We start from the raw sequence: 18070 nt of genomic DNA, 5'->3' as shown, positions 1-18070 counted from the left end.
CAGAGACTGCTAGAGACATGGCATACTGTCCCATACAGCAGTAAAGCCTATTTATGAATGCTGCATTTCCCTGTGCCATGAATACTGTGTGATATTACCGTACATATGCCATACACACAGAGTGAAAAGAGGTAGATAAACAGTGGTTTGAAAACAGTTCACCTATCTAGAAAATTTAACAGTGACTAGCTTGCTACCAACACAAACCAGCATGGATCCTCATTCATATTTTATTTTAATAAATATCACACTAGATTAACCAATGTCTCTTCTTAAAAGAACTCCAGCAATATTATGCTGGAAAGATTGGTCATTTATTTGACTGAGTTTTACTCAGGCTCATGTAGATACCACATATAGAATATGTCCAGCCCTTGGTTTTCCCTTGCATACAGCCAAGCGCACTTATCAAAGTGCCATTTAGTCACTGTTAAGCTTTTGGCCGTGATGCCGTGCTCCTTGTTTCCACGGCGCTGAGTTGGCCGAGTGCCTGGGACCGAACTGCTGCCTGACTGTCAGTCTGTAAGCGCGACCCCCAGGCGCCCCCCCCTCTCCGCGTCCCCCCCAGTGCAGGGCTGTGTCGAGCTGTCAGCCCCTGGTGGAGGCCTGCCAAGCCGCGTGTCCCGGGCAGCGGAGCAACGGTCGGCCCGCGCTGGCTGCGCCGCTCCACTCCGCCACCACTCAGCGAACCCCACACAACAGCTTGAGCCTCCAGCTGCCCGACTGCGGGATCGCTGCGGCCCCACGCTGGGCAGACAGATGCCCCAAACCGGCGCGCACCCCCCCCCCCCTCCTCCTTCATCAGCCCCACTGCCCCATACAAAGCTCCCGCTTACCCCCCCCCCCCCCCCCCCCCCCCATCCACCCCCAGCCCCGTGCCAAACTGCCCAAATATTCCCCGTGCTCTGCTCTCCCCGTGGAGAGAAAGGCCGTTGCCAAGCTGCACAGATTTTAATGGAGATCAATCCTGCTTTGTTGATTGCAGAAAAGTTTGCTTTTGACTCCGTAAATGTTGTTTAGGTGCTTTTGACAGCAGGTAGATTAAATGTGCACTCCTTATGATGAGGTGCAATTTATGACAGAGACAAATACCTTGTGCCATATCGATTGCTGTGTTTTAACCTTCACACCTAGGAGGTGTTACATTTTTTAAGCATCCATATCTGTACAAAATGTCAGTTTCATTGTAGTAACTTAGCATGAGTTCTTATCCAGAGCAATGTACGTTTTTACATTTTATCCATTTCATAGATGGATATTGTTGAACACCTTGTCCAAGGATACACCTGCCGTCCACCCCAAGAGGATATCAATGACAATAAGCAGAGAAAATCATGATCAGATGATCACAAACCTGCATTTTCACTCATTCATTTTATTTCATGTTTTCATCAATTAATTTGCTTCGCTGGTGCTCTTACCAAGGCCGACTAACATACCTTACATCTGACATACTATCCACTTATTACACAGCTGGTTACTTTGTTACTGAGACACTTCGGGTTGGATTTCCTTGCTCAAGGACACAACAGGCAAAGTCCCACCTGGAAACCAAACCTGCAACCTTTGGCCACAAGTCCTGGTCCTTAAACCCCTATCCTACAGGGTCGCCCTTTAACTGCTCTTCTTAACCTTCAGCTGTGTCGGCTACTCTGCAGAACTCCATCCCTCTGCTCGCTCCCACACCCAGTTCCCCCTTGTTAGCTACAGTATCATTCCCTGTTTCCCTGCCAGAACTGCTACCCTGTTTCCCTGGGGCGGCCGCGGTCTCGGGAGTGGCCCCGGCCAGCCTGTGTGCTGTCGGTCTGCGGTCTGTTCTCCAGTTGTGACAGGGAGGGGAGCCTTATGATGACAATTAGGAGCTGTTAGAGAGCACAGATGAGAACGGCAGACAGGAGGGAGAGCGGGGAGGGGTGAGGCAGGTGGCAAGGAAGCTGGGACACAATTAACAAACATGCAGAAAATACTCACTAATGAGCAGGGCCAAAGCTCGGGGGGGTGAGAGAGGGAAAAGGGGGGTTGGGGGGGGGTGTACAGTACCACTCCAGGGAGGGCGGCAGTACTTTGGGAATAGGGCAAATGGTAGAGAGGATGCGAGAGAAAGAGAAAGGCTGAGAAGATGAGAGAGGTGCGGAAAGGTCAGGGAAAGAAAACGAGAAAACCGTGAGAATATTGGATAATTACGAGAATGATGACAAAGATACAAAGAGATACAAAACAATGACAATCAGTAGAAAGCAAAAAAGAAAACTAGCTTCGTGGGTTTATGTTTATATATCTCAGTACATACGTGTTTATATATGTAACTTCATTAAGAAACATGTTGTGCCTGTTCTCTGGCCTCCTCCCTGAGAGTGTCCCCCATGGCTCTCTCTAATCAAGGTCCTTTTCCCCCTGACCTACTTTACCCGGCTGATTCTACTGTTGTGTGTTTGTGAACGAGGCAAACACAAGCGTCCTCCTTTTGTTTGCTGGGGGCGAGGCCCTCGCCCCTTACCCTGGAAAACAAACAGGCTTAAAACAACAATAACAACAACACAAAAATGACATCTATTGTACACAAGACTCTCATTGTAAATGCACAAAAGATGTATTGTGTTGCTCTCAGTCACCTCAACATGGCCACTGCTATGACAAAAAAATTGGGTGTCATTGTCATTCTGTGCTGCTGGTTGTAGTTGTATCTGCAATAGTCATTCATGCTTTAGACTCGCTTTACACCTCACTTGGCTATGGTCAGGGAAGGTGTTTATACATGCCTTGCTATTACACCTGAGATGTCACAGTAAATGATGTCTGTTGATGTCTGTTGTGATCACTGAGGGTACATTAAGGGTCAGTCCCACTGAAACAGCGCATGGCTCCATGGCTACCTGTCAGATGCTCTTAACCCTCTCCCCCATCTCTCTGAGTCCTATGAGGCATCTCCACCCACAAGTCCACCTGGAAGACCGTCCCCCCCCCCTCCAACACCTTCCAACCCCAACCCAGAGGTGTGACTCAGACGCACCCCCCCCCCCCACCTCAGCCCTAATTGACTATAAATGTCATTGTGAGTGAGACTCTAATTCTGTTCTAGTCAATTAACTCCTTCTCTGACTCAGAGCAGTTAATTAGAAGATGTAATCACAGACATTAGACTTTAAAGACAGAACACACCAGTCAACATTTATTTGGAGGAGAAATCAACCTTGGTCTATCTCTCAGGGTAGAATAGATGGGGGGAGGGGGTAAGGGTCATGTGACTTCAGATGGAGAAATTCCACTGGGAAAATTATGCTCATACACCTGCATCTCATCACGGTCTCTGTTTTTGTCTTTTTTTTTTCCTCTAATAGGGAAGAGTGCTACTTTATTTTGCTATTCTGTCTGAGCAACCTAATGCCATTTAAATCTAACATAATGGGGGAGTTAATGAGTGCATAAACATACATTTCTTCTCTGTGCATTAGAAAAAAAATGTGTTGCCAAGTTTGCCCATTAGAGGATGCTATTAGTTGTGGGCGATACAGTCTTCTCCAACAGCCTCCCACTGTGTCAGTACTGTATGTGTATGTCCTGTGTGTAGAATGGATCTTTATCCTGATTATGAGCATTGCCTTGTGTTAGGGCGCTGTGTAGGATTTATCATCTTCCTGGTTGCTTAAGTGATGTGTGCATTTGCTCAGGGTGTGGAGTCGACACACTGACTGTATGAGTGTAGAACGTGTATGCACTGGGTGTGAAACTGATCTACTTCCTGGCGGTGCCGCATTTGTGTGCAATATGTGCACAGTGCATCCTGACTGTATCAGAACCGCATGTGAATGTCATATGGGGGTATAGAGCTACATCAGCTTTTTTTCTTTTTATATCACATTTTATTTCCTTTGTGTTGCTGTTCGTGTAATATGCAGGAATTAGATATTGCACTGTTTGGGATTTTTCCTCTCAATTTGTTCGTACACCAACCAGTGGGTTTACTGTATTGCCTCCCATACAGTGTGAAGTAGCATTACATTTTAACAATGTCTCTTTTCTTTTCAAGAATCAAAAGTCAGAGAGGACATGCTACAGGCCATAAAAAGGACATTCAGGGACTGGTGTATTCAGATATGCAGCTCTCCTGCAAGAGTGTAGATTTCACCCCAGGTTTCAGCACCCTGGAGAGCAGCAGAAATGGAGAGTAGAGGGGGTAATGCAGTTTAGAAAGCGCAACACCTACAGGTAACTTCACGGCTTGTATGATTCCTGCCCCTTGCTTTGCACACTAGTGCATACTTTGTTTATTCCCCATACTCCTTTTACAGCACTGGCACATTCTTAGCATGAGGTCCCTGACATTATCACGGTAAATGTTTAGTGATGTACAATGGTTGATACTATAGAACAGAAACGCCTGATAGTAAAGATGAGTTAGGTATATGTATACGCCATGTCAAGATGTGTGTCCACACAAAAATTCAAAAATTTCCTACTTGATTACACACTGTACTAGCCCAGAGTGAAATAATCAGAAACAGAACCAAAAGCCTCTACATCATGTAATAATTAATTATTTTGTTGTAGTGCTGTATTTTAAAAAAAAATCATTTTAGAATAAACTTTAGAATAACATCCTGGACTCTCACCAGTCTGATGTCAAGGCAGGACACTACAGAAACTGCTTTTCTCTCAATGACTGAGGCCCTTAACTTTGCAAGAGAAGCTTTGTTTTCCTCTGCTGAGATCCCACTGGATCTTTTTGAAGCGTAGACCAGGGGTCCCTGCCACCCTAGCAGGTACTGCAATATCGGGCACTGCTCCGAACTGGATTACCTCCTCCCTTTTTGATCCTTCCAACCAGGAGAGTTCGTCAAGAGTTCAGTGCTTTGACAGCTTCTGTTTTCTATTCATACTTCTTTTTTCTGCTGCTGTTATACTACCATTGTTGCGCTGATGACAGTGATCATTTTTTCTTGGAGCGTCTGTCTGAATTCTCATCTTGGACATCATCCACCACCACAAACTCAGTTTCTTCAAGACAGACAAGGTCTACTTACCGGCCAAATTCTCACCTGTCTAAGATCTCTCTATCATTTTTTAATATCGCACACTGTTCGATACCCCTGATGGTAAACTAAAAACCTTGAAGAACATTTGCTTTGGAGACGTGGTTCTTCTGGTTCTTAGACAGCAGTATTAGATGATTTTGTTTCTCACTACCTACTTGACCCCACTCATGGTTTGATACATTACACAACCCCATTTAGACTACTACAACTCTCTGTTGTTTTCTTGTGTTTGCCATCTCACAAGTCTCCCAAAATATGCACATGTCTTGCCTGCCCTTGTCCCTTTCACTGGCCGAGCAGACAAGGGAAGAGCTCCTTTCTACGTTTAGCCCATTATCTGGTTCATCCTCTGTTTCATGTCCACACATTCCAAAGTTAAAATCATTATTTTTTTCTCCTGTTGGTCCCCCAGTGGTGAAATGATCTAAATGCAACTATCAGAACCTCAGAATAAATCTCAATCACACCTATTCAACTAATATCACCTTTGTTTCCAGATTGTGGATAATGATAAGATAATGTTGCCTCATAAATCATTTTAGGTTCTGTGTTCAGTCTAATGTGATATGATCATGTAGCTCTTAACGATAATGTACTTTTTATTGTTATATTTTTGTTTGAGCCTAGCTTTTCAACATAATCGCTGTTTACTGTAATTCTGGCTCATACCTATATTATCATTATTTTTTGCTGCCGTGGTGGTGTCTTTGACGTATTGTAATATTTTAATTGTGTAAGATGCCCTAGATATCTGACAAATAAATTTATAAATAAATTGCTTTCGGTAAATGTTAAAAGGTAATCAAGTGCGTCACATTATGCATGCATGCAATAAAAGTAGCTTTATTTTGTCAGTGTGCTTACAATTGTTATCCTATGATATAAGATAACCATGAATGAAAGACACCCTTTCTGCTTTTTTTTCCGGGAATAAATATGCAAAGCAGAGGTAAACTGGAACAAAACCGAGGAAGAGAAAACCGAGCAAGATTTTAGAGCAGATGAGGAAATGACTAAATGATGGATTCACAAACAGAGAACATCCTGTCTGCAAAGGGAGAGAAAAAGAGAAGCAAAGAGAATTCACAGCAGTAGCTTTCAGATCGTAAATAAGGAGGCTCTCTGTGACAGAAACAGGGGTGCAGGTGTCCCTCTGCCCTCTCTCTGACTGTGGCCCTGTCTCGCAGCGCAATAGGATGCAGGTGTCAGGAGTGTCCCGTCTCCAGGCGCCCGTCCCGCTGCTGCCGGAATAAAGAGGCCCGCTGCCCTCATGGTGCCTCCGAGGAGCCCAGAACAAGTTTCCCACTGTGACGGCCCGAGACGCTCTGCCAGCAGCGAACACACACCCTCACTGTCCCTCACACCCTTCGGAGAAAGAGAGGAGGAAGAGCAAAGAAAACACATCTCACAGAGAGATGTTCGCATTTATGAAGAGGCGGAATCGGTGGCTGAGGGTTCTCTCTGCTACTGCTGCTGTTGCTGCTACTGCTGGCCTCTGTGGCTACTCTGTCCCTTCAGATGGTACAGAGGCTTCTCTCTTCTCTGCCTCAGCCCAATAGCATTTCAATAGTCTTGTGTCAGTAGTGGTGTATGGTGACCAGATCTTATTGTCCTTGTCCTGATCACCCCCCCCCCCCCACCCCACCCTCCAACTTTCTGACCAGTGCAGAGGAGATGTGGAGTGTGTGTGTGTGTGTGTGTGTGTGTGTACGTGCGTGCGCGTGGACGTGAGGGCTCTAGCTGTTCTTTATGATATCATTGCCTTGAGAAGAGCTGCCTTTCATTGTGCGCGCCGCTGCTGGCTGGTAGGGTGCGATGTAATGGTTTGGACGGCAGGGCGTTTGGGAGGAGTACCGCGGGGCGAGGCGGTGGGGGGAAGTGGAGTCGCACAATGTTTTTACTGTGGGGAGGTGCAGACAGATGGCCTGGACACTTGTAGGCCGCGAAGAAACAGGCCCATCTTTGTCCCCAGATAAAGAGAGCGGATTGTCCTGTGCACCATTACACTGTAGTATCTATAAATCTGTCACTCTCACATGCCCCTCAACACTCTCTCCCTCACTCTCTTTCTGTCAGGGACATATTATTATTTCGCGCTGGCATCTCTCCCACCCACCGACGTAAGCCTCCAAACATCAGTTGGATAAAACAAAAACAACAGAAAAAAGATGTGCGTTGAGTCAGACTGGCCTATGGTAGAATAATCAGAGATGCCTTAATGCTGGCTTTGTCCTCCCTGCTCAAAGAAGGCCTTTCTGGGCTGGGGCAGTGACCAGCTCTGCTGCAATATTTCACTTTAGAAGCTACCCTGTTACTGACTATTGCTTTGTGGTCTACACAAGGGGTTTCAGGTTTATAACAATATTACTACCATTAATATATATTATATATTACTTTGAATAACAATAATCGTATTGCAATTCCATAATCATGGCTTGATTTGATTTCTAAGAAATATAAAGAAATATTCAAATCTAAAATGCCTCCATCAGAGAGGCTTCATAGCCACCCATGATGAAATTTATTCATCATATTCAATATATTCATTATTTTTTCATTGCCATTGTTTTATTGCTACTATAATTGACATTGTTTAATACTGATTTAGCTGTATATTGCTTGTGAGTCATTGCACATTTAAGTGAAATAATAGACATGGACCTGTAGACATAAAATATCTCTACGGAAAACTCTACAAAAAATATATGCTTGAGACCAATTTTAGTCAAAATTAAATAATAATTCAGAAATCATTTTCAAGTATTAATTATTCCATAATTCCACAATTATTTAATTTCAACTGAGAATGACGCTATCTTTCAGAGGGGGTCAGCACACAAATCTGAATGGTGAATGGCTTTTTATGTGTCAAACAAAATACTTCAAACAATACAATTATAGCATATTTTAAACTTGATTGTAAACTGAGTAGTTATAGTATAATACCTTTATAGGTCTCCGGTTGATTCTGTACTACATACGGTATATTATACATTTCATAGTTTTTAATATTAAATAAATTGAGAGACAAATGTTAAATACAAATGCAAATATTATTCATATAACAATATAATTAAATTGCATAGAATATAGTGTACATTGATGATGGAAACATGTATATATCAGTACTATTGCTTATTATTGTTATCTCATAATAGTAATAGTAAAAGTTTTTAGTAATGCTTTAATTAAGTTTATTAATAAGTGTATATAATATAAAGTTCAACAAAGGCCTGCTTGTACAATTGAGTTTCTGGACTGTTTACTAAGTATATTTAACATTTCCATAAATTCCATTAAAAAGCACAGAGCTACAACCAAACCCAACAAAAAAGCATTGCTTTTTTAACCACTTTTGAAACCGTTTTTACAAAAATAAGCCATAGTAATATTTTATTAACTTTGTTGCCGGTTCTGTTTGGGTTTTGCTTTTCGGTTGGATTGTTTTTATTGTGAGTTCATCCCCGCACGTTCACGGTGCTCAGTTCATGTCCGCGGACAAGGCGTGTCTGCAGGGGAGAGGCGCAGGGCGATGAGCGATTGCGGGCGAACCATGCTGTGAGGTACGTGGTCCTACAAGCCTCCCTGGTCGGCCACGGTGAGCACAATTCTGTTTCCCCAGCTGGAGGGGAAACAAACAAACAAAACACCCACCCAGGGAAAAGGGGGGCAGACCGAGATGGAGAAAAAGAGAGAGAGAGAGAGATAGGGGAGGAATGAAAGAGATACGCGGCCCCCCTTTTTTTTTCTTCCCCGGCTCCTTGCTCGGCTCCATTTGGAGGACTTTGCTGCACGGTGACGCCCGCATCCCGAGACCGTCCCTGACAGGCCGGCGCTGCGGCCGACAGGATTGGGTCAGGTCCAGAACAATGATCTGGAAGCTGTCAGTGCCGGTCCGTCTGACAGAATGCAAATGTATGCAAAAGAGGGGTCCAGCAAAGCAGCACCTGCAGATCAGAGGAGTGAGCGTGCCCTTCCAACAGTGTCCCCTCTGTGCCCTCCACGCCCGCCCCCCCCTCCCCCCGCACACACCCACCCCCAGCGTGTGGCACCACCGCCACCCACACCATTTCAATCTCACCTCTCTCTTTGCTCTGTTTTCACACTTTTGCCCCAGGCTTATTTTAGACTGTATCACTGGCAAAGTAACATGATTTCCCATGAATCTTAGCACATTTTTCCTTTAGGGTCAGGTGACTTGATTATTCTGAGGGATATGAGCTGATTACCAGAGATACTGCGACTTTTTCAGTTGATCTTATAAATACAGCTGCTTCATCATGACGAATAAAACGCATCATATCTAGTTGCTGAGGAACAGCTTTTTATTGATATGTTTATTGATAGCAACAAATGTAGTTTGCAGGAAAGTTTACAGAACACTTCAATTCAGCAGTTTTCACACTGAAAGGTCATGTTATCCACACATCAGTGGAATCATAATATTTTCATTTAAGAAAGAGGTTATTCTGCAATTCTTTATCCTTAAGTATTTTTTTCTCTGTTCTCATCATTAGAGCAATTGGGTAAAAGCTTGTTCTAACCCAGACATCCCTTTAAATTCACTCTGTGTCTTATTTCAATGATATACTGCTAATACTCCAAGCACACCTGCTTAGAGTTGTTCACATCTGATATGATTTAACATCTACTGATGATGAGATTCACTCCTGCCCAACAACCACCAGTGTCCAGTATGCCCGCAATACGGTAACAATTTACCATATTTACCACTGTGTAAAAAAATAAAAGCTAAGAAAAAAGATTGGGCGAAGTAATTTGTTTAAAAAAACCCCTGTGTTAAAAATTCAAGACGGTCTCCCTCTGATGTGCTGTTGCTTTGACCCTGCCTGCTGCTTATCGCATTCCAGCAGGCTGGGGGGAGTAGAAAGTCTCCGCACCCCCCCCCCCCCCCCCTTCCCCTCTGCTGCCCTTGGGCCCGCGTGTCCACGGTTTATGCTGGTCAGCAGAGCGTCTGTCTGGCGGCTCGGTGTGCTGCTGTCAGGCCATCGCAGAAGGATGGGGGGGGGGGTGCATGAGAAGTGAGGTGGCTCCAGTCCAGACCTTGTACAGTACCACCCTCCCACCCCCTCACACACAACGTCCTCTCTTCATCCCCTTGCCCTTCACTGTCCCTCTGTTGTGAAGAGTACGACTACAAAAAGACAGGTACAGCGGAAGAGAGAATGATCCACAGACTGACAGAGTGGCAAGCTGGCGAGCGGCTTCAGACAGACACCCTGACAGGTACAGCAGCCCTGGTGAAGTCCAGTCCTCACCATGCAACATACCTGCCAGCAGTTTGGAAACTATGTGAAAAACATTGACATAACTGTGTAAGATCTCCAGACTGCAACCAAAGAAATAGTTTAGCTTGTTGAGATTTCTCTTCTACAGAACAGAATTCATAAACTATCCCACAATGCATATAACATGTAGCAGGATCATTAAACTAGAGGCAGGACTAGCAGAAATACTAGTGCAGCTGGATTGCAGACATTATTTGCTAGTGCCAGTCAAGTTATGTGATTGAATTAAAATGTCATCCTCTTATGTAGACAGACAGACAAACAGGGAGAAAACAGACAGCAGAAAGACAGCAGCTGAGATGAACCATGTCATATTAAACATACTCATTACATATTTACTATAGAGATGTGGTAAATAAAACCATGCATAATTAATAATGTGTATTTTTCAACTGAACGGCTGAAAACAGTCTGTGCACAAACATGCAGGGCAAAATGTGAATGCATGTCTTTCAGCAGGGTCACTTTACATTTGGGAATATTTTAATATTTAAATATTTAAGTTTGTTCCAACCAGTTTACAACTTAATGAAATAGGTAAATGAATGAAAATTGAATTTAATCTGAAACATCTGAAAGTATGATTAATTAAAGTTTTAGTGGGTTTAGTGGGTTTAGTGGGTTTTTTTTTCTAGTTTTTCCACATGTTTGAATATGAAATGTTTAATTATAATTGTCATTTATTAATAATATATTCAAATGTATTTTTTTATTTCATTTTTCTTCATTCAAAATTAATCTTAACAAAAATTGTGTCTAAATGAATTAACTAATACAGTGGCAGCTGCACGTTTGTTGAAATGACAGAATTCAATCCTTCTACACACATGTATATGTGTGTGTACACATTGTGTGTGTGTCTGTATGTGTGTACACAATTTATCTAAAAACATCATTTTAAAATAATATAAATAAAGAATAAAGACAGTAAAATTAAGATTTATGTAATGAGGAATGAATGTAAGAGCCAACTGATAATTGCACATGAGCATATGGGGAGTATTTGTCCGTCCCTTGTGGAGCACCAGACTCTAAATATAATGGACATTTATGGTATTTGCTGAGGTACTCTGAGCTGAGTGCTATCACATCAGCCCACTGTCAACAGCCCTGAATTGTGGTTCTGAGGATTATTGTGTCAAAGTGCTTTCTCCCACACACCGCAGACATGACTGGACTGATTCAGCTAGGACACCCAATTCGTAGCTTTATCTGTTTACATACATGTATGTATTTGATATTTTAACTCTATTTTGTGGTATAGTCTTTACATTTTCTACATTTTAAAGAGGAGAGCTGTTTATATATAATTTTTACTATTCACGTAATCGATGCAAAACATCCTGATATTAACAGCCTGTACATGAATCCTTCATTCAGATTTAGCAGTTGATCATTAAATCATTCTCATTTTTCATTTATTCTATTTACATTTCTTAGATTTTCAAAATATTCAGGAGACATACATGTAAGGCTCTCAGAGAAGACAGTAAAGACTCAAAGAAACAATAGTTTTAATGCTATTAACATGACAAAAATTAAAAATTTGAAGCTGTGTTAATTAAAAGCATGTACTGCTTACTGATTCAATTGCATGTCAAAATTGCAATGGCCTGTCCATCAAATTTTGGAAAGGCATGCAGTAATTAAACTTTGATACACTAAATTTAATGGACTTTTCAGGTGAGCTACTCGAAGACTGACATAAAAATCACAACGTTCCATATTTTAGGAAAACTTCCTGATTTGGATTTGAATCATGCTGAATGAAGTATGACGTTGTATGCAGCATTAAGAGAGAGAAGCATTAAGGCAGAGGGAACAGAAGAGCGTGGCTCTCTGCCGTACAGTGTCCCGGCCCGAGTCCCCCTCTCTCAGCATCATGCCCAGTCAGGCAGCACTAACGGTGAAAAAGTAACCCGTCTAGCGCGGCACAATAGGAGAATCTCTCCCTCTGTTCTGCAGACACCCCCACCTTTTCTCCTGACCCGCGGACTCCCCACGTAGACACCGCCGCTTGACAAGCCTGCCTGCCAAACAACTCAATTAAGCTAAAAGGAGGGAAGAAAGGGAAGCCCAAACAGAGGAGCGAGAGGGCCGGTTTCTGTCAGGGCCGGCAAACTCAACAGCGGCGGGAGGAGGAGGAAGAAAGGGAGAGGAGAAAGAGGGAAAAAGTTTGCGATGTGTTAACTGGCATTCCAGGCCCCGGGGGGAGAAGTGTTCAAAGGGCAAACAGAGGGCTATGGGGTCATTGCCACACTGTCACTGTGGGGGGGGTCCTACCACAGACACTGCACCCCAGCTACTGCTGCTTTCAGGAGAAGCTCTGTGTGTGTGTGTGTGTGTGTGTGTGTGTGTGTGTGTGTGTGTGTGTGTGTGAGTGTGTGTGTGTGTGTGTGTGTCGCCAACAATGGTGATCCTGGTGAGAGGTTGTTTGCTCTCCTCTCTGCGTGAAGCGGCCCGATGCCGGCAGACTGTAAGGACGGAGAGGGACCCTCTCCACTCAAGAGCCAGCTGTGAAGTGCGGAGTGTGCTAAAGTAGCCCACGGGCGCGGAGTGCAAACCAAACGTCAAGGCCGCGGCGGCGCTGACCGTGGCATCGGGAAAGCGATCCTCTGAACCTCTGAACCTGATTGACAAGCTGTGGCTGCAGTAAAATCAAAACTTTCACACCAATGCTATGAAACATGACATGTTTTGCATTTTGCTTTGCATTTTGAGTCTTTTCCAAACTCTAGCTTCTTCATGTGAAAATTCTATCAACCTTCCACAACCTCAGCTCCAAGGAGTCTCTTGATACAGAATAGCAGTGGAAACTAACAGATGCAGACCAAAGTCTCCTGACATACGGCAGAACTCCCAAATTCCAGCACATGCAGAGAATTCCGTTTACAATGGCACGCTGGTTTGTCTTACGTAAAATACACCTTTGTAAACCAGGGGGTTAGTATGGGAATTTGGAAGCTGTAAGGTTGCTGCACTGGCCAAAGGGAGCGATTAGAATAGGAACGCAGGGTGGGGAGGGTACAGGAGGCTGTTTCAGGAGATGAATAACAGGGGCGGGACAGTGAGAGTCAGAGAAAGTAAATGGGGGTCCTGACCGCTCCTCACTCTTATACAGAAGGTGAAATTTATTGCCCGGCACTTCCTACCCCAGGGACTCCCCACGTTGAAATTTTGAAGGCCTTGTGTGCTGGGAGATAGGGGTTGACCAGGGATGTTGATGGGAAGGGGAGGTCCCTGGTACACTTTGGGGATAGTACAAGAGATGGGGGAGGGGCTCCTTACATTATGTGTGCTAAGAGAGTGTGAATGTTTGTATGTGAGCAGTGTGTGTTTGTGTGTATGGGTGTGTGTGTGCGGGAGGGGGAGCAGGAGTCTAACTCGGAGAAGGCCACACACTCCACATGTTCATGTGATGAAGCACTAGAGATACGTCATGAGCACCTTAAATGAGACACAGAACATCAGGGTTGCCTGTCCTTAGAGTGAAGATAGGATGAATCTCCAGGCCTGTGCAGGCCTGAACGGGAGGCCTTCTCAAACCATCCAATTCACTCACAAGGAAGGATGGATGCTCCTCAGTTAGTATTTTAACAGTGGGCAATTTGACTTTAGCTTGTGCATGGCAGTCAGTTAACATTACACGCACAGGGAAAAGGTGAAGAAAAAGAGCAGAGCATTTAATGCTTCCATTTTGGACAAATCTGTGAACATTTCTCTTTACCGATAAAGATACTACATGTTGATATTGATATTTAAATTGCATTATCCAGAAATTTGAGAATTTATTTATTCTAGAGACAGGGAAGGACCCTAAAGGAAATGTTACTGTGTTTTCCAACCACATCACAGGGTGTGTGCACTGAACAAAACTGTTCTGGCAACTGATTTCATTATTAATTATGGTATGTAGTAAACATTGTTCTTTTTGCATTTTCATGCACGCTTAAAAGGACAGAAACTAACACAAGATTCATTGCGATTCTGCAGCAAACATAATTTCTGGACATATTCTCTGATAATAGAGATTGCAAAGTTTCCTCCATAGGTGAGCTAAACCAAGACCCACCCTACCTCAGGTGTTTCCAGCTTTTCCCCAAGCGCACACACATGACTGTGTTAGATCCATCTCCTCGGCCTTGTTAAGTTTACCCAGGTCTTGTCAATGGGCCATTTTTAGCGAATCACAATAAACCGCCCTCATCCAACTTCCTTTGTCTCTCTCATTTTTCCTCCCTCTCTTCGCATTTCTTGCGATTGTCTGTGCATGTGTGCGTGTTTCTGTGCGCGGGCATTGTCCCGGCTGCCCCCATCTCCCCTCGGCCATTGAGCTGCGAGGATGAAAGGGAGATGAGTTAACGTGAGAACACAAAGAGAGGTTTCGACCGCCACAAAACTGACCAGACCCCCGCGTCTCCCCGACAATGCGACCCGCAATTGCAAGAAAAGTGAGAGTGAGAAAGAGAAAGAAAGAGAGGGGACTGAGTATCCCCCAGACACAAGCGGAGATAAGCAGGGGAGCCAGGGAGGAGGGAGGCCGGAGCGGGATAGGTAACACAAGAAGAAAAAAATAAAAAAATTGGAAAGGTAATCCTTTTGAGATGTAAAGAGACATAAAGCAGCTATATGTAAATGAAAACGATGGGGTTTAAGTCTTAGTATTCTCTTTGATCTTTCAATCTGAATCTAATACTCCCCCTTTTCTCCTCCCCCCTCCTCTTTCCTTGTAAGAAAATCAAGCCCATTAAGCTTAATCTCACTTAATAACGTGCACCTCTCCCTCTGTCCTCCCCAATAGGCAACATATTCTCTCCTATAAAGCCAGCGCCTTCCATTCACACGTCTAGCCTTGTAATCCCCTTATTCCAAGGTAGCAATTATTTTGAGTATTTTATTATTATTATTATTATTCATGCAATTCTTTCCGAGGGTCTGATTGCCACTGCTCTCGTTCACCCCCCTCCCACCCCAGTCCACTGTTTAAAGGGGCTGCCTGCTTTTTTCCTGGGGGGTGTTGGGGGGGGGTAGGAGGGAGAGAGGGAGAGCTCATTCAGGGAGACAGATTTTCTGGGCGTTTGAACGTATTGTGAAGTGTGTGTAATGAGAGCCACCAATCCATCCAAGCCCTTTGACACAGAGAGAAACATTAAGAATTCGATTAAAGATGGAGAAGAAGAGGGAGGAAAATAAGAAGAAAGCCTTTTTAGGCCAGAGGAGTAATTACACACGCAGGTTTTGATCTTTTCCTTGTTGGGGCATGAATGGAGGATGAGATGGGGGTAAAGTACAAAATAAAAAGGACTGTTTCACTATTTTAGCTTTTCTACACCGCTTCTCCACTTTGTTCTGCTCATGAAGCAGAGCTATATCACTAATTATTGTACCCCCACACCAAAAAACCGACCCCCTCCTTCACACACACACAAACACACACACACACACACACATACACAAGCACTGACACACACACACATGCACACACACACACACACACACACACGCACATGTATACATGAATATACGCACATATACTTGTATATGTACACACATTTATTTATTCTGTAAAAAGGCACAACAGTGATTTGCATTCAAGTTGACTGTTGTAATACATTGACAAATGACAGTATAACATTATGGAAGCTTGATATTAAGTAGATATATGAATGTTTCAAAGGCAACTATAAAAACTTTTACTCAGTTGTTAAAGAAAATTGTATAAAACAGACCCAATGAATATGAACATGCAAAATACTAAATATCCTTAAATATCCTCTAAAACTATGTGGCATGTATAACAGTTGACTTTATTTATAAAATAAAATGTTAAGTACAATGTTGAACATTAAAAAGGTACAGATCTAGAACTATCAGGAGGTTAATTGCATTGGGTACCTCTAAATAAGCTTGGCACTTAATAGAAACAATTAATATCTAACTTCTCTCATATCTGGATGTGTTATCTCAAATTAAAATACATTTACATTTATCAATTTTATCAATGGCATGGGACTTAAATGCTTTGTGAATAATTACTATTTTTTGCATCTATGCACCATGACCTTCCTTTATATCATTCATGCTTTTCTGTGGAAAGTATTTTGATGGCAATACTAATGTTAAAATATTTCCTCATAAAGCCAAAATGACCACAATCTCACATAATTCCCAAAGTCTCTACCAAAGTGTACAAACTCACCTTCAGAGATCTGCTAATTCACACAACGCTGTTCAATTGTTACAGAAAACAGAACAGTCCACATTGTGGAAAAAAAACTAGACTAAAAAAACTAAATTCATTTCATGAAATGTAGTTCAAGTTAACAGAGTTTGTGGAGTTCAGACTGAAAGTTATGATACATTTTCCAACCATGGAGGAAAAGTCCTCTGAAAACATGGAGTGTATCATGCAGGATGAGTCCGAGGCAAAGAGGCCCACAGGGTGTCATTTGGGGAACCTGGGAGCTGGACTGTTGTGGGCAAAGCGAGGGATCCTGCAGACCCCACAGGTGCAAAGCTGAGCCCCGGGACCCCCGCCTGCTGCAGTCCACTGGAGCGGGGGGAGGGGGGGCTCCTCGGGCGGCGGGGGGAGCAGGGGGCACTTGGCCGAGGTCAGGAGCGCATCGGAGGCGAGGAGCAGCTGCCCGGGGGCGGTGAAGAACGGCCAGCTCCCTGTGAGGAGCAGCCGGGGGACGGGGCCGTTCACCCCCACCCCGACGCCCACCCCCACGCTCACCTCTCCCAGCAGTCTCCTCATCTCCTGCAGCGACGAGCCCAGCAGCAGGATGTAGTTGCGCGCCAGGATGAGGGTGGAGATCTTGGAGATCCTGCGCCCGGGGGGGGCGCCGGGCTGGCCGTGGTGGGGGTGGCTCTGGGCGGCGGGGGAGGAGTACGGCACCATCACCTCCCTCAGGGCGTCCATGGCCACGTTCAGGTCCTGCATCCTCTTCCTCTCGCGGTTGTTGATCTTCCTCCTCAGCTCCTGCTGCTCCGTGGGGCTCAGCTCCCGAGGGGCCTTCCCCGTCCTCTGGGTTCCACTGCTGCCGCCCTGCTGGCCCAGCAGGTACCCCTCTCCCCCCGTCTCCCCCATGTCCCCCCTGGCCAGCTCCTGTCGAGGGGTCTTGTCATGCAGAGAAGGAACCAGGCTGGACTCCCCACTGTTTGGCCCAGTCGGACTGCTCATGTTGAGCTCTGCAGTGTCTCAGGGTGCGTTGGTCTGCGCAAGGCAAGAGGAGTCAGGCAGATAGCAAACACCAGCACGACAAGAAGTCTTGGAGGAAAGGATTGTGGGAAATCTCACCTCCAGTTCCCACTCCTGCCCAAAGCACAGGCTGAATGATGAGTTAGCAGATACCTATCTTGTCCAAAGTGTGGGATGCTTAAAGTATCATCTCAGCAAAGTTTTCCAAATCCAGGTGATCCAGGTGAGACAATCACCTCTTTTTATTGGTCAAAGCAATGAAACAGTTTGCCCTGTGGAACTTCTGGGAGTGAAAAAGCCTCTTAAGTAGATGAATCACAATATATAAGTTTTGATCTTTATGTTGCTCCAATGATATTCTGCTTCCTTTACCTACACCTGCAGGCTTAAGGTGGAGAAACAGCAGGACTTGTGCTGTCTGAACTGCAGTTGCTGTGGTTGAAATTTGCAGGATAGAGAAAAGAAATCAAGGACGAATGAGTGTTGTTTTCAATCTTCGCAGATGGGTCTCAATGGAAACATGTCAG

The 18070-nt window shown here is 44.3% G+C and overlaps 1 protein-coding gene across 1 annotated transcript; it reads right to left on the bottom strand.

The window, feature by feature from the left end:
- Positions 1-16787: 16787 nt before the first annotated feature.
- On the bottom strand, positions 16788-17525 carry olig1 (oligodendrocyte transcription factor 1). Its single transcript, XM_036540827.1, has one exon. It carries the CDS (start codon positions 17523-17525, stop codon positions 16788-16790), a length of 738 nt encoding a protein of 245 aa, XP_036396720.1.
- Between the last annotated feature and the right edge of the window lie 545 nt (positions 17526-18070).

The sequence above is a fragment of the Megalops cyprinoides genome, chromosome 11 (assembly GCF_013368585.1).
Source record: "Megalops cyprinoides isolate fMegCyp1 chromosome 11, fMegCyp1.pri, whole genome shotgun sequence".
Lineage (NCBI taxonomy): Eukaryota > Metazoa > Chordata > Actinopteri > Elopiformes > Megalopidae > Megalops > Megalops cyprinoides.
The sequence above is the reverse complement of the archived record's forward strand: the minus strand, read 5'-3'. Positions and strand labels throughout refer to the sequence as shown.